This window comes from Lampris incognitus, chromosome 3 (genome assembly GCF_029633865.1).
Source record: "Lampris incognitus isolate fLamInc1 chromosome 3, fLamInc1.hap2, whole genome shotgun sequence".
NCBI lineage: Eukaryota > Metazoa > Chordata > Actinopteri > Lampriformes > Lampridae > Lampris > Lampris incognitus.
In genome coordinates this window covers 960,124-985,620 of record NC_079213.1, presented here as the reverse complement: position 1 = coordinate 985,620, position 25,497 = coordinate 960,124, and the positions used below count along the sequence as shown (strand labels likewise).

Here is a 25,497-nt window from a genome sequence, read left to right as displayed (position 1 = left end):
GCTCTCCATGGCACATGGTTAGCAACCGCTGCTTTATGTCGGAGACTCTGGCCCCGGGTAAGATCATCCTCTATGTCGGAGACTCTGGCCCCGGGTAAGATCATCCTCTATGTCGGAGACTCTGGCCCCGGGTAAGATCATCCTCGATGTGGAGACTCTGTCCCCGGGTAAGATCATCCTCGACGTGGAGACTCTGGCCCCAGGTAAGATCATCCTCGATGTGAGACTCTGTCCCCGGGTAAGACCATCCTCGATGTGGAGACTCTGGCCCCAGGTAAGAACATCCTCTATGTCGGAGACTCTGGCCCCAGGTAAGATCATCCTCTATGTCGGAGACTTTGGCCTGCCCCGCCAAGAAAGGACCAACCAGACGCTCCCATGCCCCTCTACAACAATACCAGGTGGGGGGCCCCATGGAGTGGGTCGGTGTGGACCTCCTTGGCCCATTTCCCACCACAGACAATGGAAACCGCTACGTCCTTGTGGCCATGGACTACTCTACCAAATGGCCTGAGGCGTATGCGGTCCCAGACCACAGCGCTGCCACTACAGCCGAGAGGCTGGTGTGTGAGATGTTCTGTCGGTTCGGTGCGCCCGAAGAAATACACAGCGACCAGGGGCGGAACTTCGAGGCACAGGTGTTCGCTGAGGTGTGTCAACGCATGGGGGTGAAGAAGACCAGGACAACGCCCCTCCACCCCCAGAGCGACGGACTGGTGGAGAGGTTCAATCGTGCGCTCGCAACACAACTTGCTAATGTCACCTCACGGCACCAGCGAGACTGGGACTGTCATCTACCTCTGGTCCTGTGGGCTTACCGGTCGGCAGTACAAGAAAGTACTGGGTGTACACCGGCCGCGCTCATGTTCGGGAGAGAACTGCGGACCCCTGTGGACTTAGCCTTTGGCACGCCCCCTGGTACTGACCTTCCCAAGATACCCGGTTTCGAGTACCTGCGGGATCTCCAACAACGTCTGGCCGAGGCACACGAATTTGCTTGGCAGCATCAGGAACAGGCAGGTGCGAAACAAAAGCGGGCATATGACGCTCGTTGTCAGGGCCGCTCCTTCACCCCGGGAGCGAAGGTGTGGGTCTTCAACCCAATCCGGAAGAGAGGAGTCTCACCCAAGCTCGCCAGCCAGTGGGTGCGGCCCTGTGAGGTGTTGGAGCAGCTTTCGGATGTTGTGTACCGGGTGAAACTGTGTGTCCGGGGGCGGGTGGTAGTTCTGCACCGGGACCGTTTGGCACCTTACCGCCCCTTGGCTGAAGAACCTGTAGATCAGTTTAGCCCACCCAGGACGGTCCCTCCTACACCCACAGGCCCTACCAACCGGACGGACAGTGGGGAACAGGGACCCCGTGCCCCCGCGGCGGCGGAGACGGCTTCCCCTTCGCTATAGGGACTTTCTTGTCGGCTGAGGACAGGCGACACGCTGGAGGGGGTAATGTAGCGAAGGGGCTAGAATTGTGCCCTCCTGTTTTACCCATCAGGCACCGCGTTCAGATTGTTAGTTGTGTTAGTAAATGTTTTGCAAGTGTTTTATGTGGTTGCATCACTATTTAGTGTGGTATAATTGTAGTTACCGTTCTGTTATGTTGTGTAACTTTGGTACTGAAACCATGATCGACATTGTCGTTCAGGTGGATGACTCCCATGTGTTGTTTCGCTGCTCTTCTTTTGTTTCCGTCTGTGCGTGAGTTCAGTAAAGGAGACTGACACGTTACCACGTTGTCACTACTTTCACGTTGGCCACAGTATAGAGAAGAGATAGTCAGGAAATAAACAAACGTCATCGAGCTCACGAAGGCGGAAGCTGGAAGCAGCTGGGAGGGACGGAGGAGGAACCGACCGAAGGAGGAGCCACGAACAGTCAGCAACATCAACCATGGAGGTGAAGTCAAATGTACAAGCCCTGTCATCACTCAGAAAGATTCCCAATCAACGAGAAGAAGATTCATCTTGACTCACTCAAGTTGTTCAACCGACTGATCATTTTTGCTCAACGGGATATGACAGTTGAGACAAGCTTGGAGTATGAGCTAACTCCCGTCCCATTGTCCCTTTTCAGCAACAAAGATCACAAAATTAACAAGGCAAACAAGGCAGGGTTTTCCAAAGCTAGCCTGAAGGAGTTGACTGATCCACTTGAACTCACTAACCAACCCTGTTCCACTTTGGTGGCTGATGGAGGATGGCTTCTCTACATGGTGAAGTGGGAACAAGGCCAGACCTGGCAGGAGATTGCCAACAGTTACCTAAGGTACGTGCAGCATCTTGGCTATAACTCTCAAAGGATCATTGTGGTCTTTGATGGCTATAACAGATCACTAAAAGATCATGACCACATCTGACGTAGCAAGAAATCATGCTGTGATCTCCAGATTCAACCAGATATGATGCACTGGACACCAAGAGCAAAGTTCTTGGACAACATCCACAACAAGAGTGAACTCATTCACCTCCTCTCCTCAACGTTCAGAAAACTTATCACTGTGGAGCAGACTGACAATGATGCTGACACTTCGATTGTGAGAGAGGCATTGGTTGCTGCTAAAGATGGCTCTGTTGAGGTCAGTAGTTTGTGTAGATATCTAACTTTCATTTGCTTAACTACTTTAAAATAAGAGTTTTGATTTTTTTAAATATTTTCACATGCTCTCTTTACAGTTGCGAGCAGAAGACGCAGGCGTGCTGGTAATGCTGGTGCACCATAGCTCGAGCACCAACCACCCACTCTTCTTAACCACATCCAAGGGCTCTTATGATGTCAGGAAGATCCGGGAAGCTCTCTCAGAAAGAAAGAGACGCTACCTGCTCTTTTGCCATGCGTTCACTGGTGTGATACAGTTTCTGCTATTTCTGGCCATGGGAAAACAACTGTTTGACAGGTAATAATAGTAGGCCTATAATAATAAAAGTAATTGTATTTTAGTGAAATATTTGTACATTGAAATATCTTTAAAAAAACCTTGAAATGCACTTTTTCAGGTTTTGTGCAGGGGACATTGATAAACATATGGACATCTTCATGGACATTCATGCTACCAAGGGTGCAGTGGTTCAGGCTGGAACTGTGATCTTCCAATATATTTACAGTGGACCAGGTACTACTCTGGGTGAAATTCGGTACAGCATGTTCTCACGGAAGGCAGCGGCTGGGCTGATCAAACCAGACTTTACCTCCAACAGAGGATGCAGTTGCACAGCATTCTCTCCGTGCCTACCTACAGACCCGGGACTGGATTCTTCTACAGAGCATGTCTCTGGACCCCAGTGACTACGGATGGACATTCGGTGTTCATGGTTATGAGCCAGTTCCAACACTAGACCCAATGGCTCCTGAGGAGCTCCTCCAGTTCACAAGCTGTAATTGTAATGGAGATTGCAGCAACAGGCGATGCAGCTGCAAGAAGAATGGTGTCAAGTGCATCTCAGCATGTGGAGTTTGTAAAGGCATTACATGCAAGAATGGTATTCATGATGGTCTTGAAGAAGACTCAGACATTGACTTGTGAAGCATTTGACATGGATTTTCTCCGACTATTGCAACTATTGTAATAAATGCAAAAAAAAACATATGCAAAAGTTGGCATGGCAGTTATTCCACTAAGGAGTAGATCTAGAGAAAATTAAATGCTAGCAATCAACTCAGAATCATGAAAAAACAAACAAAAGTAAGTCTCTACAGCATTGCTGTGATTTGTTATGATAAAAAATGATTTATCTAAATCTTTTTCAAAAAAACCACCCTCACCCGGACTCCCCCCCTCCCCCACTTCCTCTCTATTTTATTACAATATTTTCAAAACAAAAAATGAAAATAAAAGAATAGAGGAATTAAAGAACAAGGGTCTCTCACTGGGAGGGGGTGGATGGAAAGGGCCTTAAGAACGGGATAAAAAAATAAAAAGAATAAAAAATAAAAAATCTTTTAAAAATCATAAAAAAGCACACGAGTGAGTTAGACTTACCCCAAGAGACTTTTTTGTTCAGAAAATTATGTACAAAAATGTTTTAGTAGCCCTTTTTCCTAAACCGGAAGTTGATTTTTTTAATACTGGTGTCAATACCCCAACTTTGATCAGGTTTTTTCAGGGTTTCCCCCTGGAGTTGAATTTCAACATTTTAATACATGTTATTACACACCTCTATGAACACATTCGTGAAGAAATGTCTTGGTAATGCTTTACTTCCCAGATTTTCCTAACCTGCCCTCACGCCGAGCTGAGTGAGGGAAGGGAGCGTGCCAGGAAGTGGTCAGTGCAGTTCCTTCACCACGCGGCCTGTGAAGCCTCGCTACTTACCCTCGTCGATGCCCCCCCCCCCCATTCCTCTCTCCTCATCCCTTTTTCACTCAAAAGAAAAATCAATGGGCTTAATTTTTCGCAATGTCTTTGCGGTACTTCTTAAAGGCGTCTCTCCCTGACTGGCTACAGGAAGCTGTAATCTTTACTCGCGAGCTGTGCTCTTAAATTCCTTTTCCGGCTGGCACATATCTATCTTAGGGGCGCACGCGAGTGAAGTACTCGCACCTGCTTTATCTTGAAAACAATAACGTCAACCTGAAATCCACCCGTCGACATATCCAAAACTAAAATATCTGACAACCAAAAGCTGCTTGACTCCCAGCTGGAAGAGGAGGCAGGGTCCGTGATCGTTCATTCAGGAAACGTGGATCTATCTTCTTACTAGCCGGACTCACATCTGAAAACAAGACGGTTTCCTCAGCACTAACATCAAGGGGGCAAGATCTAGAGGGCGGCATGGCTCAGGAGGTAAAGTGGGTGGTCTAGTAATCGGAAGGTCGCTGGTTCTATCTCCGGCTCCTCCAGAGAGCATGTTGAAGTGTCCTTGAGCAAGACACTGAACCCCTAACTGCTCCAGATGAGCAGGTTGGGGCCTTGCAATGGCAGCCTCTGCCATCAGTGTGTGTGTGTGTGTGTGTGTGTGTGTGTGTGTGTGTGTGTGTGTGTGTGTGTGTGTGTAAATGGGTGCATGTGAGGCATACACTGTGAAGTGGTCGGTAAACTAGAAAAGCGCTACATAAATGTGGTCCATATACCATTTTATCATTATGAGGATTTAGCCTAACTAATAATATCATTTAATCAGTAACATTTCAAACAATACCATCTTTCAATCAGTACTTTCATTTTATCAATATTTATTTCAAATCAATGATTTTTTTCAGTCTGTACTATTATTTAACCAAAAATATTTTTATTGGTATATATGGCATATTGTACATAGTATAAAGTATATACTACACTATACTATACTATACTATACTATACTATACTCATCGGCAGTCACTCGGGGTCGAGTGTGACTGTCCTCCTTCTAGGTCCTTGTGGGTCTTCAGGTGGGCGTAGAGGCCGATCCTGGAGCCACATGTTTTGGGGCAATGTGGGCAAGGGTGTGAAGAAGTGGTTGAGGATGTGGTTTGGGCCTCTCTGATAGCTCGCTCCTTCCTGAGTCTGTGCTTGTTTTCAGCAGCACAGTGGAGGTCATGGTTGTAGCACCCAGCACCCTGACGGACAGCCGGTCTCCAGGCCTCCCTGTTTCTGCTGCTTGTTCCCAGGTGTTAAGCTCGACGCCAAACATTTGATGTGGGCCTTGATGTTGTCTTTATATCACTTCTTTTGTCCTGCTGGGGCATGGCATCCTGTTACGACCCGAAAGTAAAGGACTTGTTTCAGCAGGCGAGAGTCAGACATGCGGAGGACATCGCCAGTCCATCTCAACTGAAGTTGTGCGATGGTTGCAGTTATATTAGGCACGTTGCCCTCCTTGAGGAAGCTGAAGTTGGTGTGCTTAGCCTCCCAGCTGATCTTAAGGATCTTCCTGAGGCACCGTTGTTGGTATGCCTCGAGTGCCTACAGATGCCTGCTAGATGTGGTCCAGGTTTCTGACCCATACAGTAGGGTGGGCAGCACTACCACTTTGTACACCAGAATTTGTGTTCTGGACTGAAGGTAACGGTTTTCAAAAACCTTTTTACTCAATCTTCAGAAAGCCCGGCTGGCACAACTGAGATGATGGTGTATTTCAATGTCAATGTTGGCTTTGGAGGAGAGAAGGCTGTCATGATATTGGATCTGTTCCACGTTTTCGAGTCTGGTGTTGTCTACAGAGATGGATGGGGGCAGAGCAGGCATTTTCTGTTGGGTGGGGGTTGGTAGAGGATATGGGTATTTTCTATGTTAATTGCCAGGCCAAGCTGCTTTTATGCCTTTGCAAAGACATCCAGTATGTTCTGTGGTTCCTCTTCTATGAGGGACACTAAGGCATTGTCCTCGACGTACTGCAGCTCTATGATGGATGTGGTGGTGGTTTTACCTTTAGCCCTGAATCTGTTAATATTTAGAAGATTCTCATCAGTCCTGTGCATGATTTTGACTCCCTGAGACATATTGGGACCCGTGAGGTGGAGGATGGTAGCAATGAAGATGGAGAGAATGGTTCAGGCAATGACACAGCCTTGTTTAACTCCTGTGTGGACCTTGAAGGACTCTGTCTCATCTCCAAAACTGCTGAGTACTCTAGCTGACATATTGCCATGCAGTAGTCATAGTAATCTGATATATTTGTCAGGGCAACCTATTTTTGACAGGACTAGCCAGAGGGCCGAGCAGTTTACAGAATCGAAAGCTTTGGTTAAGTCTATGAAGGCCATGTAAAATAGTTGATTCTGTCCCTGGGTTTTTTCTTGGAATTGGCAAGCAGTAAAAAGCATGCCCATGGTGCCTGTTAGGGCAAAAACCACTCTGGGATTCTGGCAGAATTTCCCCTGATACTTGGAGGAATCTGTTGGCCAAGACCCTAGCCAGGGTTTTCCCCATGTTGGAAAGCAAGAAAATACCATGGTAGTTTCCGCACTCAGCTAAGGCCACTTTCTTAAAGATAGAGACAGTGAGTGTGTCCCTAAGTTGTACAGGGATTTTATCTTTTTCCCATATTTTCAGTAGCAGGGCATGGATGTCTGATGAGTGTAGGTCCACCTGTCCTTGGTACTTCTGCCAGTATTCAATCAGAACCAGCAGCCTTGTTGATTTTCATCTTCCCGATGGCATCCTGGACTTCTCTTAGACTAGGTGATGCTGCCATGTCCTCCTCTTTGGGTTGTTGAGGGACTTGTCAGAGGGCATCCATCTCAGGGCTAGAGTCCCTGATTAAAAGGTCCTGGTAGTTCTCTTTCCACCTCTCTTTGATTGACTCGTTGTCTGTTAGCAGTGTGTGCCCATCTTTGGAGCGAAGGGGGGTTAGACAGTGGTGGCTGGGACTGTATTTTGCTTTAGTAGCATCAAAGAAGCCTCTGGTATCCCCAGCATCTGCAAGGAGCTGGATCTCAAGGGCCTTCTTTATCCACCACTGGTTCTTCAACTCCCTGACCCGGCTTTGGACGGCTGACTTTGTTCTTGCATGGGCAGGTCATTTATTTTGGCAGTTAATGTCATTCTGCCAGACAGTAAAGGCTTGCTTCTTTATGTTGATTAACAATTGGATTTCCAGGTCATTGTCATCAAACCAACGTTGGTGGTTCTTCATCTTATGTCCAAGAATGGTTTTACAGATGCCAGTGATTGTAGTCCTGAGCATATCCCAGTGGCTTTCAATATCATCTGTATACTGCTTGGGCATTGATGTACTGAGCATGGCCTGGAACTGTTGATGAGAGGTGGTATCAGTAAGTCTTTCGAGCTTGAGCTTTAGGCAGCTCTGCTTTTTCTGCACGCTTCTTTTCCAGTGAAGTTGGATGGACAGGGTGGAGCGGATAAGGTGGTGGTCAGTCCAGCAGTCATCTGTACTGATCATCATTCTGGTAACTAGTACTTCGCGTCAGTCTCTTTGATGGATGATAATGTAGTCAATAAGTTGCCAAATGTTAGAACGAGGGTGCCTCCAGGTTTTGAATTTGTTCTTCTGGCAGAAGAGTGTGTTGGTGATGTTTCGGATGTGTTCTGAGCATGTTGTTAACAGCAGGATGCTATTGGAGTTTGTATTTCCAACTCATTCCTTGCCAATTATGCCTCTTCACAAGTTGTAATTTCGTCCCAATCTGGCATTGAACTCTCCAAGCAGGATTAGTTTATCCTCCTTGGGGACTTTGGTGAGAACATTGTCCAGGTCGGCATAGAAAGTCTGCTTTACTTCATCTTGTGAGTCAAGTGTTGAAGCGTATGCACTGATGACAGTGATGCTTTGGTTATTTACAAGCGTCAGTCGTAATGTCATCAGGCGTTCATTGATGCCAAGAGGAAGCTCAGCAAGGTGGCAAATGAGGCTGTTTCCGATGGCAAAGCCCACACCATGGATCTTCGGCTCATCAGCTGCTTTTCCTTTCCAGAAAAAAAGTGTAACCACCCTTCTCCTCTTTCAGCTGTCCTTGGTCGGGCCCATTCAGGTTTCAGAGAGTGCGGCAATATCAATCTGGAATCTTAACTCTCAGGCGAAGATGGCAGTACACCATTTAGGGCAATTGCTGGATTGATTGTCCAAGAGGTTTCATATGTTCTAGGCTCCAAAATACGTGTTTCTGTTTCTAACTGCATGGTGGTGATCCCTCTGGATGTGATGGTCCAGACAGGAGGTATGAGGCAGACTATGTTATGTTACCTTTTCTAGCCCCCTCCTCAACTGGGATGAGCAGAACTGAACCTAAATAGGGCTGCTCAGTCATGGGTGCAGCAGCTGAGAAGCCCCTCTTCCTCAGTCCCAGGGTTTAGCGACTGATCATACACCCACTGCCTGTGTGCCACGTTGTGGCTAGGGGCTGCCAGACTTCACTGTCGTGCCCCCCTCACCGCTTCCTAATCGCCACAGAGCTTTGATCCTGGATGTTTAAGGGTTGATCCTTGTGGGAGGATGCCTGCATGTGACAGCTTTTTACGTGGAGAGGCTGATGCGCCTGCAGCCACCACACGGTCCTTGGCACGGGGTGGCCAGAGTTCAATGCCATGGAGAACCAAGATGATTGAGGACCACTCTCTGTTGCAGCTTTCATCCACCTTCCCTGGCATTGTGACCTGAAGACATTTTCCGCCAGTTCTGCAGCTGAGGTCTTTGTTGGATCGCACTTCGTCTGGAACCTCCCCCTTGACCAATCTGCCTTGGGTGACACTACCAGGAGCCAAGCTCCGGACGGCATAGCTCTTGCGATCATTAGTACATGCAAGCTTCTCCACCACGACAAGGTGGCGATCCAGGAGAAGTATACTATACTATATATACTATAACTAGTATAGCATAATATATATAGTGTAGTCAAGTCAATTTTATTTGTATAGCCCAATATCACAAATTATATTATAGTGTAATATACTGCAGTATAGTTTAGTGAAGTGTAGTGTATCATAGAAGTACAGTGTAGAATAGGGTGATTTAGCATAGTATTGTATTGTGTAGTACACATCTATACTACAGTACAATACTTTAATACCAAGGGAACAGATGGCTGTCAGGTAGGTTTAGGACACAGCTGACTCTTTGTGTGTGTGTGTGTGTGTGTGTGTGTGTGTGTGTGTGTGTGTGTGTGTGGTTCGGGGGGGTGGGTGAAGAGCTTTTAGAAGACAAGCACTAAACTATGTTCTGTTCTGCCCGGAGCTTTCTATCTTTCTATAGCCTGATAATCCACCACAGACAACCTGCTTCGCTCTACCACTGTCTCTCTCTCACTTCTGCTCTCTTTCTCCATCCTGAAGTCCAGTCTTTCCACCTGCAGGCCGGCTTTTTGAAACAGACAAAAAAAAAGAAAGAAACAGACTTGAGACACATTCTGGTTCCCAAACTAAAGCTTAAGAAACACTTTATCAATAGCAGCCGATGATCAGAATGCAAATGATCCATCCTGAGTTTGATGCCATGGTAACTTGATCTGTTGATTAGATTAAACCTCCTTTAGCCTCTCTCACAATGACCAACAGCAGACCAATGGATCAATCCCTACATTAGAGCCACAGCACATCAAACAGGTTCAGCAGATAGCCTTGACCCAGGAGACTAGTCTTATGTCTGCCTTTCTCTCAGACAGCAGTTATAATGCATTCTACAGACTATGACAGGCCTGTGGAGTTCCGTCATTAGAGCAAGGCACTCCCAGGTTCAGGGTTTCTACCAATGTAAGCTCTACCAATCTACCAATGCAATGGAAAGAAGAACTGGAGTTGGTCCCTGGGTGCTGCAGCTGCCCACTGCTCCTATACAATAGGACGGTTACATGCAGAGAGCACATGCATTATAACCAAACAACTGTACAATGACAAAATAAAGTGGCTTCCTCTTGGCTTTCTCTTGAAAGAAGAAAGCCACTTTATTTTGACACCGTATTCTTAAAACGAATTTCTTCCCTGTATTTTAGTTGACCAAACAGAGAGTAGCTTTGCCTCTAGCTTGTCATGTGAAAGGGAAGTCGTGCGGATATATTATGGAGTGTTGTACATCTGAGTGTTTCTATACAGGGATACAGTTTTATATCCACACCACTGTCATTAAACCCCTGCTAATCAGGACAGGTCAAGTTCTCAGTGTTCAGTCATCTTAGATAATAAAGCATTGGTCACATGTTAGTACGTTAGCAAATTTAGCATCCCTTTACATTCTACCAAGGTACAAGTATCCCTTGTACAAATGAGTAATCCTGTAGAGTTCACATGTAACTGCAAATGTAAAGTAGAGTGCAGATCTCCACCAGGCATACATATGTCCCCTTCTCCGGAGCTCAGACTTGGCAAAAAAACAGCTGAGGAGTTAGCACTCAAATGCGTTACAAAACAGGTTTGTCAAAGGTTTTGAATCACCGCAACCACAAGAGGTCCTTGTGCACAAAAAAATATTAGGCTGACAGGCCCAGTAGTACAATAGATTAGTAGTGGACAGATACACACACACACACAGACAGAAAAACCAGTGTCTTTCCTGCCATTATAAGACTTTTGCGCAGCGCCCAAGTCAATTGAACAAGAAGTATGGAAAAAAGTGTTGAATATGCACCGCTCAAGCTAAAAAGTCTACCTAATAAAAATGTTTTGCCTGTCAGTCTGTGGATGTGCAGCCTCCTGGGTGGACCCTCGCACGAATGTGACCAAGTCTAATATGAACTTGCACTTTCCAACAAGAAAAGGTTTGCTATGTGACCATTTTGTTCTAACCCTGTATTCATTTTCATTATATAATAAAGCTGGGTAAACCGTTTACACTCACACATGCGCAACTCACGTCTACTATTGACTCAGCTCCGGCTGTGACAAGACAAAGAAAAAGGAATAAGCAACGCTTCCTGTTTTGCTGCAACGCAGAGGAAGTTCTTCCTTTATAAAGTTCATATTTTTTGCATTATCAAAATTCTTTTAATAACCTTTGATCATCTCAATGCCCGATCCGAGTCAACCACTGATGTGAGTCGCACATGTCCACGGCTGGAGTGCGCTAAGAGTGGGCAGTGACACGGGGGGGGGGGGGGGGGCAGCGTCGGTCAGGCGAGCTAGACAGGGAATGAAGAGCGGGGGCGGCGGGAGCGACAACAAACGTTTTTCAAAGGTTTGAATCGCCGCTACCACGAGAGGTTCTTGACCATGGTCCTGACTGTGTACGGAAAGTTTAGGCTGATACATCCAGTAGTAAACGAGATTAGTCACAGACACACACATGCACGCACACACGCACAAACACGCGACCAAACGCATAATCCCCTCCAGGCTAGGGGATAATTATAGTAACCGCTAATAGATGGTAGCTAATAACAGCGACTAGACCTTCATCGCACACAGTTGTCATATTGTGTAACACTAAGTACGTCACACTAGATGTTTAATCCAAGACTATGCCGAGATAAAAGAAACGGCCAATGGCTTCGAAGGTGGATTCCAAAGCTGGAGGAACATGCATGGTAACACACCACAGTCACACTTGGTCTTCATGTGTTCAACATGCAGAAATGCTCAGCACGCTGCAGGACAACCTCAGCCAACCACCAAGAAACACAAGCGCACAACACTAAGACCACACAATACTGCTTTAACACGTCCACAACACTAAGACCACACAATACTGCTTTAACAAGCGCACAACACTAAGACCACACAATACTGCTTTAACAAGCGCACAACACTAAGACCACACAATACTGCTTTAACAAGCGCACAACACTAAGACCACGCAATACTGCTTTAACACGTCCACAACACTAAGACCACACAATACTGCTTTAACACAACACTAAGACCACACAATACTGCTTTAACACGTCCACAACACTAAGACCACACAATACTGTTTTAACACGTCCACAATACTAAGACCACACAATACTGCTTTAACAAGCGCACAACACTAAGACCACACAATACTGTTTTAACAAGCACACAACACTAAGACCACACAATACTGCTTTACCACGTCCACAACACTAAGACCACACAATACTGCTTTAACACGTCCACAACACTAAGACCACACAATACTGTTTTAACACGTTCACAACACTAAGACCACACAATACTGTTTTAACAAGCACACAACACTAAGACCACACAATACTGCTTTACCACGTCCACAACACTAAGACCACACAATACTGCTTTAACACGTCCACAACACTAAGACCACACAATACTGTTTTAACACGTTCACAACACTAAGACCACACAATACTGTTTTAACACGTCCACAACACTAAGACCACACAATACTGCTTTAACAAGCGCACAACACTAAGACCACACAATACTGTTTTAACAAGCGCACAACACTAAGACCACACAATACTGCTTTAACACGTCCACAACACTAAGACCACACAATACTGCTTTAACACGTCCACAACACTAAGACCACACAATACTGCTTTAACAAGCGCACAACACTAAGACCACACAATACTGCTTTAACACGTCCACAACACTAAGACCACACAATACTGCTTTAACACGTCCACAACACCAAGACCACACAATACTGCTTTAACAAGCGCACAACACTAAGACCACACAATACTGCTTTAACACGTCCACAACACTAAGACCACACAATACTGTTTTAACACGTCCACAACACTAAGACCACACAATACTGTTTTAACAAGCACACAACACTAAGACCACACAATACTGCTTTAACACGTCCACAACACTAAGACCACACAATACTGTTTTAACACGTCCACAACACTAAGACCACACAATACTGCTTTAACACGTCCACAACACTAAGACCACACAATACTGCTTTAACACGTCCACAACACTAAGACCACACAATACTGTTTTAACACAACACTAAGACCACACAATACTGTTTTAACAAGCGCACAACACTAAGACCACACAATACTGTTTTAACACGTCCACAACACTAAGACCACACAATACTGTTTTAACACGTCCACAACACTAAGACCACACAATACTGCTTTAACACGTCCACAACACTAAGACCACACAATACTGCTTTAACACGTCCACAACACTAAGACCACACAATACTGTTTTAACACAACACTAAGACCACACAATACTGCTTTAACACGTCCACAACACTAAGACCACACAATACTGCTTTAACACGTCCACAACACTAAGACCACACAATACTGCTTTAACAAGCGCACAACACTAAGACCACACAATACTGCTTTAACACGTCCACAACACTAAGACCACACAATACTGCTTTAACACGTCCACAACACCAAGACCACACAATACTGCTTTAACAAGCGCACAACACTAAGACCACACAATACTGCTTTAACACGTCCACAACACTAAGACCACACAATACTGCTTTAACACGTCCACAACACTAAGACCACACAATACTGCTTTAACACGTCCACAACACTAAGACCACACAATACTGCTTTAACACGTCCACAACACTAAGACCACACAATACTGCTTTAACAAGCGCACAACACTAAGACCACACAATACTGCTTTAACAAGCGCACAACACTAAGACCACACAATACTGCTTTAACACAACACTAAGACTACACAATACTGCTTTAACACGTCCACAACACTAAGACCACACAATACTGTTTTAACAAGCGCACAACACTAAGACCACACAATACTGCTTTAACACAACACTAAGACCACACAATACTGCTTTAACACGTCCACAACACTAAGACCACACAATACTGTTTTAACACGTCCACAACACTAAGACCACACAATACTGTTTTAACACAACACTAAGACCACACAATACTGCTTTAACACGTCCACAACACTAAGACCACACAATACTGCTTTAACACGTCCACAACACTAAGACCACACAATACTGCTTTAACAAGCGCACAACACTAAGACCACACAATACTGCTTTAACACAACACTAAGACTACACAATACTGCTTTAACACGTCCACAACACTAAGACCACACAATACTGTTTTAACAAGCGCACAACACTAAGACCACACAATACTGCTTTAACACAACACTAAGACCACACAATACTGCTTTAACACGTCCACAACACTAAGACCACACAATACTGTTTTAACACGTCCACAACACTAAGACCACACAATACTGTTTTAACAAGCACACAACACTAAGACCACACAATACTGCTTTAACACGTCCACAACACTAAGACCACACAATACTGTTTTAACAAGCGCACAACACTAAGACCACACAATACTGCTTTAACACGTCCACAACACTAAGACCACACAATACTGCTTTAACAAGCGCACAACACTAAGACCACACAATACTGCTTTAACACGTCCACAACACTAAGACCACACAATACTGCTTTAACACGTCCACAACACTAAGACCACACAATACTGCTTTAACAAGCACACAACACTAAGACCACACAATACTGTTTTAACACAACACTAAGACCACACAATACTGCTTTAACACGTCCACAACACTAAGACCACACAATACTGCTTTAACACGTCCACAACACTAAGACCACACAATACTGTTTTAACACATCCACAACACTAAGACCACACAATACTGCTTTAACAAGCGCACAACACTAAGACCACACAATACTGCTTTAACACATCCACAACACTAAGACCACACAATACTGTTTTAACACATCCACAACACTAAGACCACACAATACTGCTTTAACACGTCCACAACACTAAGACCACACAATACTGCTTTAACACGTCCACAACACTAAGACCACACAATACTGCTTTAACACGTCCACAACACTAAGACCACACAATACTGCTTTAACAAGCACACAACACTAAGACCACACAATACTGCTTTAACACGTCCACAACACTAAGACCACACAATACTGCTTTAACACATCCACAACACTAAGACCACACAATACTGTTTTAACACATCCACAACACTAAGACCACACAATACTGTTTTAACACGTCCACAACACTAAGACCACACAATACTGCTTTAACACGTCCACAACACTAAGACCACACAATACTGCTTTAACACGTCCACAACACTAAGACCAGACAATACTGCTTTAACAAGCGCACAACACTAAGACCACACAATACTGCTTTAACAAGCACACAACACTAAGACCACACAATACTGCTTCAACACGTCCACAACACTAAGACCACACAATACTGCTTTAACAAGCGCACAACACTAAGACCACACAATACTGCTTTAACAAGCGCACAACACTAAGACCACACAATACTGCTTTAACACGCGCACAACACTAAGACCACACAATACTGCTTTAACACATCCACAACACTAAGACCACACAATACTGTTTTAACACAACACTAAGACCACACAATACTGTTTTAACAAGCGCACAACACTAAGACCACACAATACTGTTTTAACACGTCCACAACACTAAGACCACACAATACTGTTTTAACACAACACTAAGACCACACAATACTGTTTTAACACGTCCACAACACTAAGACCACACAATACTGTTTTAACAAGCGCACAACACTAAGACCACACAATACTGTTTTAACAAGCGCACAACACTAAGACCACACAATACTGTTTTAACACGTCCACAACACTAAGACCACACAATACTGTTTTAACAAGCGCACAACACTAAGACCACACAATACTGCTTTAACAAGCGCACAACACTAAGACCACACAATACTGCTTTAACAAGCGCACAACACTAAGACCACACAATACTGCTTTAACACGTCCACAACACTAAGACCACACAATACTGTTTTAACACAACACTAAGACTACACAATACTGCTTTAACAAGCACAAAACACTAAGACCACACAATACTGTTTTAACACAACACTAAGACCACACAATACTGCTTTAACAAGCACACAACACTAAGACCACACAATACTGTTTTAACAAGCACACAACACTAAGACCACACAATACTGCTTTAACAAGCGCACAACACTAAGACCACACAATACTGCTTTAACACGTCCACAACACTAAGACCACACAATACTGTTTTAACACAACACTAAGACCACACAATACTGCTTTAACACGTTCACAACACTAAGACCACACAATACTGTTTTAACAAGCACACAACACTAAGACCACACAATACTGTTTTAACAAGCGCACAACACTAAGACCACACAATACTGTTTTAACAAGCACACAACACTAAGACCACACAATACTGTTTTAACAAGCACACAACACTAAGACCACACAATACTGTTTTAACAAGCGCACAACACTAAGACCACACAATACTGTTTTAACACGTTCACAACACTAAGACCACACAATACTGCTTTAACACGTTAACAACACTAAGACCACACAATACTGTTTTAACACAACACTAAGACCACACAATACTGTTTTAACACGTCCACAACACTAAGACCACACAATACTGCTTTAACACGTCCACAACACTAAGACCACACAATACTGCTTTAACAAGCGCACAACACTAAGACCACACAATACTGCTTTAACACGTCCACAACACTAAGACCACACAATACTGCTTTAACACGTCCACAACACTAAGACCACACAATACTGTTTTAACACAACACTAAGACCACACAATACTGTTTTAACAAGCGCACAACACTAAGACCACACAATACTGTTTTAACACGTCCACAACACTAAGACCACACAATACTGTTTTAACAAGCGCACAACACTAAGACCACACAATACTGTTTTAACAAGCGCACAACACTAAGACCACACAATACTGTTTTAACACGTCCACAACACTAAGACCACACAATACTGCTTTAACAAGCGCACAACACTAAGACCACACAATACTGTTTTAACAAGCGCACAACACTAAGACCACACAATACTGTTTTAACACAACACTAAGACCACACAATACTGTTTTAACAAGCGCACAACACTAAGACCACACAATACTGTTTTAACAAGCGCACAACACTAAGACCACACAATACTGTTTTAACACGTTCACAACACTAAGACCACACAATACTGCTTTAACACGTCCACAACACTAAGACCACACAATACTGTTTTAACAAGCGCACAACACTAAGACCACACAATACTGCTTTAACAAGCGCACAACACTAAGACCACACAATACTGCTTTAACAAGCGCACAACACTAAGACCACACAATACTGCTTTAACACGTCCACAACACTAAGACCACACAATACTGTTTTAACACAACACTAAGACCACACAATACTGTTTTAACAAGCGCACAACACTAAGACCACACAATACTGTTTTAACACGTTCACAACACTAAGACCACACAATACTGTTTTAACACGTCCACAACACTAAGACCACACAACACTGTTTTAACACGTCCACAACACTAAGACCACACAATACTGCTTTAACAAGCGCACAACACTAAGACCACACAATACTGCTTTAACAAGTCCACAACACTAAGACCACACAATACTGTTTTAACACGTCCACAACACTAAGACCACACAATACTGTTTTAACACGTTAACAAACTAAGACCACACAATACTGTTTTAACACGTCCACAACACTAAGACCACACAATACTGTTTTAACACGTTCACAACACTAAGACCACACAATACTGTTTTAACACGTTCACAACACTAAGACCACACAATACTGTTTTAACACGTCCACAACACTAAGACCACACAATACTGTTTTAACACGTTCACAACACTAAGACCACACAATACTGTTTTAACACGTCCACAACACTAAGACCACACAATACTGTTTTAACAAGCGCACAACACTAAGACCACACAATACTGCTTTAACACGTGCACAACACTAAGACCACACAATACTGTTTTAACACGTCCACAACACTAAGACCACACAATACTGTTAACACGTTCACAACACTAAGACCACACAATACTGTTTTAACACAACACTAAGACCACACAATACTGTTTTAACAAGCGCACGACACTAAGACCACACAATACTGTTTTAACAAGTGCACAACACTAAGACCACACAATACTGCTTTAACACAACACTAAGACCACACAATACTGTTTTAACACGTTCACAACACTAAGACCACACAATACTGTTTTAACAAGCGCACAACACTAAGACCACACAATACTGTTTTAACACGTTCACAACACTAAGACCACACAATACTGCTTTAACACAACACTAAGACCACACAATACTGTTTTAACAAGCGCACAACACTAAGACCACACAATACTGCTTTAACAAGTCCACAACACTAAGACCACACAATACTGCTTTAACAAGTGCACAACACTAAGACCACACAATACTGTTTTAACACGTCCACAACACTAAGACCACACAATACTGTTTTAACACGTCCACAACACTAAGACCACACAATACTGTTTTAACACGTTCACAACACTAAGACCACACAATACTGTTTTAACACAACACTAAGACCACACAATACTGTTTTAACACGTTCACAACACTAAGACCACACAATACTGTTTTAACACGTCCACAACACTAAGACCACACAATACTGCTTTAACACGTTCACAACACTAAGACCACACAATACTGCTTTAACAAGCGCACAACACTAAGACCACACAATACTGTTTTAACAAGCGCACAACACTAAGACCACACAATACTGCTTTAACACGTGCACAACACTAAGACCACACAATACTGTTTTAACACGTCCACAACACTAAGACCACACAATACTGTTTTAACACGTTCACAACACTAAGACCACACAATACTGTTTTAACACAACACTAAGACCACACAATACTGTTTTAACAAGCGCACAACACTAAGACCACACAATACTGTTTTAACACGTTCACAACACTAAGACCACATAATACTGTTTTAACATGTGCACAACACTAAGACCGGACAATTCTGTTTTAACAAGTTCACAACACTAACACCAGACAATACTGTTTTAACAAGCGCACAACACTAAGACCAGAGACCAGACAATACTGTTTTAACAAGTGCACAACACTAAGACTAGACAATACTTTTTTAACAAGTGCACAACACTAAGACCAGAGACCAGACAATACTGTTTTAACAAGTTCACAACACTAAGACCAGAGACCAGACAATACCGTTTTAACAAGTTCACAACACTAAGACCAGACAATACTGTTTTAACAAGTGCATAACACCAAGACCAGACACTACTATTTTAACAAGTGCACAACACTAAGACCAGAGACCAGACAATACCGTTTTAACAAGTTCACAACACTAAGATCAGAAAATACTGTTTTAACAAGTGCACAACACTAAGACTAGACAATACTGTTTTAACAAGTGCACAACACTAAGACCAGAGACTAGACAAGACTGTTTTAACAAGTGCACAACACTAAGACCACACAATACTGTTTTAACACGTCCACAACACTAAGACCACACAATACTGTTTTAACACGTCCACAACACTAAGACCACACAATACTGTTTTAACACGTTCACAACACTAAGACCACACAATACTGTTTTAACACGTCCACAACACTAAGACCACACAATACTGTTTTAACAAGCGCACAACACTAAGACCACACAATACTGCTTTAACACGTGCACAACACTAAGACCACACAATACTGTTTTAACACGTCCACAACACTAAGACCACACAATACTGTTAACACGTTCACAACACTAAGACCACACAATACTGTTTTAACACAACACTAAGACCACACAATACTGTTTTAACAAGCGCACGACACTAAGACCACACAATACTGTTTTAACAAGTGCACAACACTAAGACCACACAATACTGCTTTAACACAACACTAGGACCACACAATACTGTTTTAACACGTTCACAACACTAAGACCACACAATACTGTTTTAACAAGCGCACAACACTAAGACCACACAATACTGTTTTAACAAGCGCACAACACTAAGACCACACAATACTGTTTTAACACGTTCACAACACTAAGACCACACAATACTGCTTTAACACAACACTAAGACCACACAATACTGTTTTAACAAGCGCACAACACTAAGACCACACAATACTGCTTTAACAAGTCCACAACACTAAGACCACACAATACTGCTTTAACAAGTGCACAACACTAAGACCACACAATACTGTTTTAACACGTCCACAACACTAAGACCACACAATACTGTTTTAACACGTCCACAACACTAAGACCACACAATACTGTTTTAACACGTTCACAACACTAAGACCACACAATACTGTTTTAACACAACACTAAGACCACACAATACTGTTTTAACACGTTCACAACACTAAGACCACACAATACTGTTTTAACACGTCCACAACACTAAGACCACACAATACTGTTTTAACACATCCACAACACTAAGACCACACAATACTGTTTTAACACATCCACAACACTAAGACCACACAATACTGTTTTAACACGTTCACAACACTAAGACCACACAATACTGTTTTAACACGTTCACAACACTAAGACCACACAATACTGTTTTAACACGTCCACAGCACTAAGACAACACAATACTGCTTTAACACGTTCACAACACTAAGACCACACAATACTGCTTTAACAAGCGCACAACACTAAGACCACACAATACTGCTTTAACAAGCGCACAACACTAAGACCACACAATACTGCTTTAACACGTGCACAACACTAAGACCACACAATACTGTTTTAACACGTCCACAACACTAAGACCACACAATACTGTTTTAACACGTTCACAACACTAAGACCACACAATACTGTTTTAACACAACACTAAGACCACACAATACTGTTTTAACAAGCGCACAACACTAAGACCACACAATACTGTTTTAACACGTTCACAACACTAAGACCACATAATACTGTTTTAACATGTGCACAACACTAAGACCGGACAATTCTGTTTTAACAAGTTCACAACACTAAGACCACACAATACTGTTTTAACAAGCGCACAACACTAAGACCACACAATACTGCTTTAACAAGTCCACAACACTAAGACCACACAATACTGCTTTAACAAGCGCACAACACTAAGACCACACAATACTGTTTTAACACGTCCACAACACTAAGACCACACAATACTGTTTTAACATGTGCACAACACTAAGACCAGACAATACTATTTTAACAAGTGCACAACACTAAGACTAGACAATGCTGTTTTAACAAGTGCACAACACTAAGACCATACAATGCTGTTTTAGCAAGTGCACAACACTAAGACCAGACAATACTGTTTTAACAAGTGCACAACACTAAGACTAGAAAATACTGTGTTGCCCTTAGCTTTAACTGCCAGGAGGAAACCGCCGAAGTCAAAACAAGTATATGTAGTGGGTGTGCAATAGGCTAGTGTGTCTGCGATACACGAGGATAATAACCATTTCCAAGAAGTCCGTAAACGCGACATTAATCGAACCCACTTCAGTAATGAAGTGAAAGGATACTGCAGCAATAGAATAATAAACACGTGCGCCACAGAGATCATCTGCGGTGATTAAAGACTAATAGCAGCTGTCAGCTGTTTGCTACGCCGTTAGCATTAGCCGCGTTAGCTTGCGGCCACGGTGGCCGGAGTAGCGAGCAGCCCGGCTGCTGCAAGCGACACACACGTCCGCAGTCTGCGCCTTGGACGTGGCGGCTTCCCGGTAGACGTCACAGGCCGTTTTCCTTCGACGGTAAAGACACGACAGGACAGGGAAGCGGGAAGGGAAGCGGGCTGGCGGGCGGCAGCGCAGCGGGCAGCAGGCCGGAGGGCTGCGGGCCGGCAGCGGCCAGCCACCGGTCAGCCGGCTGCCAACAGCCCGCAAACGCCAGCCAGCCCAACACGGAGCAAGGCGGGGACGGGGACGGGGACGGGACGGGGACGGGACGGGACGGGACGGGACGGGGTTCCGCTGCCCGGGGTGGTGGCGCCTGCAGCCACCGTCTGGGTTCTGGGCTGTCCAGCAGGACGCTGCTGTGGCAGAACCCACATGACAGAAATGACCCCAGATCTTCTGAGAAGACATGAGGACGGACGCGGTTTGTATTTCTCCTTCAACAAGACACCAAGGCGTGAAGAGCAGCGGCGGCGGCGGCGGAGAGAGAGACGGACAAACCCGGCGCGTCCGGCACGCACAGCGGACACCCGCCGCCGCGGAGCGCCCGCGGAGCGCCCGCTGACACCCGCCGGCATGATGGCAGCGCTGCTAGCGGCTACAGAAGCGGCGCTTACCCGTCGGAAGCACCGAGGCGCAGGGTTTCTTGGTTAACATGGCCGCCGCTCCTCTCCTCTGTTCAGAAATAGATCGAAGATCTCCTCCTCCTCCTCCTCCTCGCGTTCACTCCTCCCTCTGCACCCCCTTCTCTCGCTCTCTCGTGCTCTCTGACTCTCTATCTCTATCTCTCTCTCCCCCCCATGCCAATCTCTGACCTCTCCCCCCCATGCCAATCTCTGACTTCTCTCTCTCCCCCCCATGCCAATCTCTGACCTCTCTCCCTCCCCATGCCAATCTCTGACCTCTCTCCCCCCCATGCCAATCTCTGACCTCTCTCCCCCCCATGCCAATCTCTGACCTCTCTCCCCCCATGCCAATCTCTGACTTCTCTCTCTCCCCCCCATGCCAATCTCTGACCTCTCTCCCCCCCATGCCAATCTCTGACCTCTCTCCCCCCATGCCAATCTCTGACCCCCTCCCCCCCATGCCAATCTCTGACCTCTCTCTCTCTCTCCCCCTCATGCCAATCTCTGACTTCTCTCTCTCTCCCCCTCATGCCAATCTCTGACTTCTCTCTCTCTCCCTCTCCCCCCATGCCAATCTCTGACCTCTCTCTCTCCCCCCATGCCAATCTCTGACTTCTCTCTCTCTCTCTCTCCCCCCCATGCCAATCTCTGACCTCTCTCTCTCTCTCTCCCCCCCATGCCAATCTCTGACCTCTCTCCCCCCCATGCGAATCTCTGACCTCTCTCCCCCCATGCCAATCTCTGACCTCTCTCTCCCACCCATGCCAATCTCTGACCTCTCTCTCTCTCTCTCCCTCTCTCTCTCAATTCAGTTCAATTCAATTCAATATGTGCTTTATTGGCATGACATACATCTGTGTACATATTGCCAAAGCATGTAAAACAACAACAACACAACAACAACAATGATTATAATAATAACAGCAACAACAACAATGATTATGGTATCAAACAACAACAGTACAATAGGTGCCATCCCCCGCTGTCTCTCAGGTTGTGGCAGGACAATATAAATCTTGCTGCAATGCTCGCCGCTGCCCCCCTCCCAGGACCACCCGCAGCTTACCTGCGTCCTCCATGTCCTGCTAGTCTGGAGTCACATGGTCCAGCTCCTGGACAAAAGCCCGGCGCTGTTTTTCACATGGGTCACATTTAAGGAGGAAGTGCCCCTCTGTCTCCACCTCATCTGTCATGCACTGACCACATGTTCGATGCTCTTTTAGCAACCACGTCTTTTTGTGTCTCCCCTTTTCCATGGCTAGACTGTGGTCACTGAGTCTGTATTTGGTGAGGATCTGTCCCCTGAGACCATCTCCTGAGACCCTCTCTTTAGACCCTCCCCTGAGACCCTCTCCTGAGACCCTCTGCTGAGACCCTCTCTTTAGACCCTCCCTTTAGACTCTCCCCTGAGACCCTCTCCTGAGACCCTCTCTTTAGACCCTCCCTTTAAACCCTCCCCTGAGACCCTCTCCTGAGACCCTGTCTTTAGACCCTCTCTTTAGACCCTCTCCTGAGACCCTCTGCTGAGACCCTCTCTTTAGACCCTCTCCTGAGACCCTGTCTTTAGACCCTCTCCTGAGACCCTCTCTTTAGACCCTCCCTTTAGACCCTCCCCTGAGACCCTCTCCTGAGACCCTGTCTTTAGACCCTCTCTTTAGACCCTCCCCTGAGACCCTCCCCTGAGACCCTCTCCTGAGACCCTCTCTTTAGACCCTCTCCTGAGACCCTGTCTTTAGACCCTCCCCTGAGACCCTCTCCTGAGACCCTCTCTTTAGACCCCCTCATCGGATAAGGAGCAACTCCCTAAAACCTTTAACAGGGAGGAACAACAGGAAGACGCACAACGGGACATGATGTTGTGTTTACACAATTTACACAATACAACATTGAAAGAGGATAAGAGACTTATAATGGACTTATAGTATATGCGAAGACTATGGGGAGGAGGAGGAGGAGGAGGACGCCAAGCAGGGTCCAGACGCCACCGGGGCAGACCAGCACCAGAGAATTATAATGGACTTGTAAAATATGTGAAGACACTGAGAAGTAAGTCCTCTTACGCTGACGTTTTTTTCTCAAGTATTCAGAAGAAGCATCTCAACAGTTTGCTGTGAAGGTGTTATGTTATCACACTTTTCATACAATAACTTTTCATTGTTCTCGCGTGGTTTGGTAGAAGACAGAAACAATGACAATCTTAATCGGTTGCAAGATGCAAAAAAAACCCATGCATGTGTTTATACTCAGTTAAAGTGGAACATGAGAAGAGAAATGGGAAAATAAATGTGAAAAGTGATTCCAAGTTATGCTCAAAGGTTAGTGGTCAGTCATAAACACACAATAGCTTTTAGCTCTAAATAGCTTTTAGAAACATTTCCATACGTTGGCTGACAAAGGATTCGATTGTCGAGTCTTCTTTCTGGTGGAGTTGAAAGCGAGTTTGGTTTACTGGACTTATCGCCGCCGTGTGGACAAAATGAGTATTACATCATTGACATCTATATTTCGGAAGAACTTGAGAGGCAATTGACAATCACCCACAAATGCATCGTATGTCGTACGCAAAGGTTTTTTTCTGTCTCAAAATATCTTTACCCACTAAAAATTAATTTGTTATATATTCTTAATTATTAATCTGAATATAAAGTGTACCACGCTCCCAGGGTGTGGTTTTAAATATTACCAGTAGGCGGCGGAAGGTGCTCTTCGTAAAACACAGAAGAAGATGAGCAGTCCGGAATGCTCGATCAGATCTGAAGCTTAAAACTTAATTTAACATTTTAATAACGGCT

At 44.6% G+C, this 25,497-nt stretch overlaps 1 protein-coding gene across 1 annotated transcript in view; it reads right to left on the bottom strand.

Annotated features, from left to right (window-relative positions):
• Nucleotides 1–22,792, bottom strand: part of dyrk2 (dual-specificity tyrosine-(Y)-phosphorylation regulated kinase 2) — a 65,664-nt gene extending 42,872 nt beyond the window's left edge. Inside the window, exon 1 of the mRNA XM_056277393.1 lies at nucleotides 22,697–22,792. Coding sequence (XP_056133368.1) covers nucleotides 22,697–22,736 — 40 coding nt within the window. The 5' untranslated portion in view covers nucleotides 22,737–22,792. The remainder of the gene's footprint in view (nucleotides 1–22,696) is intronic.
• Nucleotides 22,793–25,497: the final 2,705 nt, after the last annotated feature.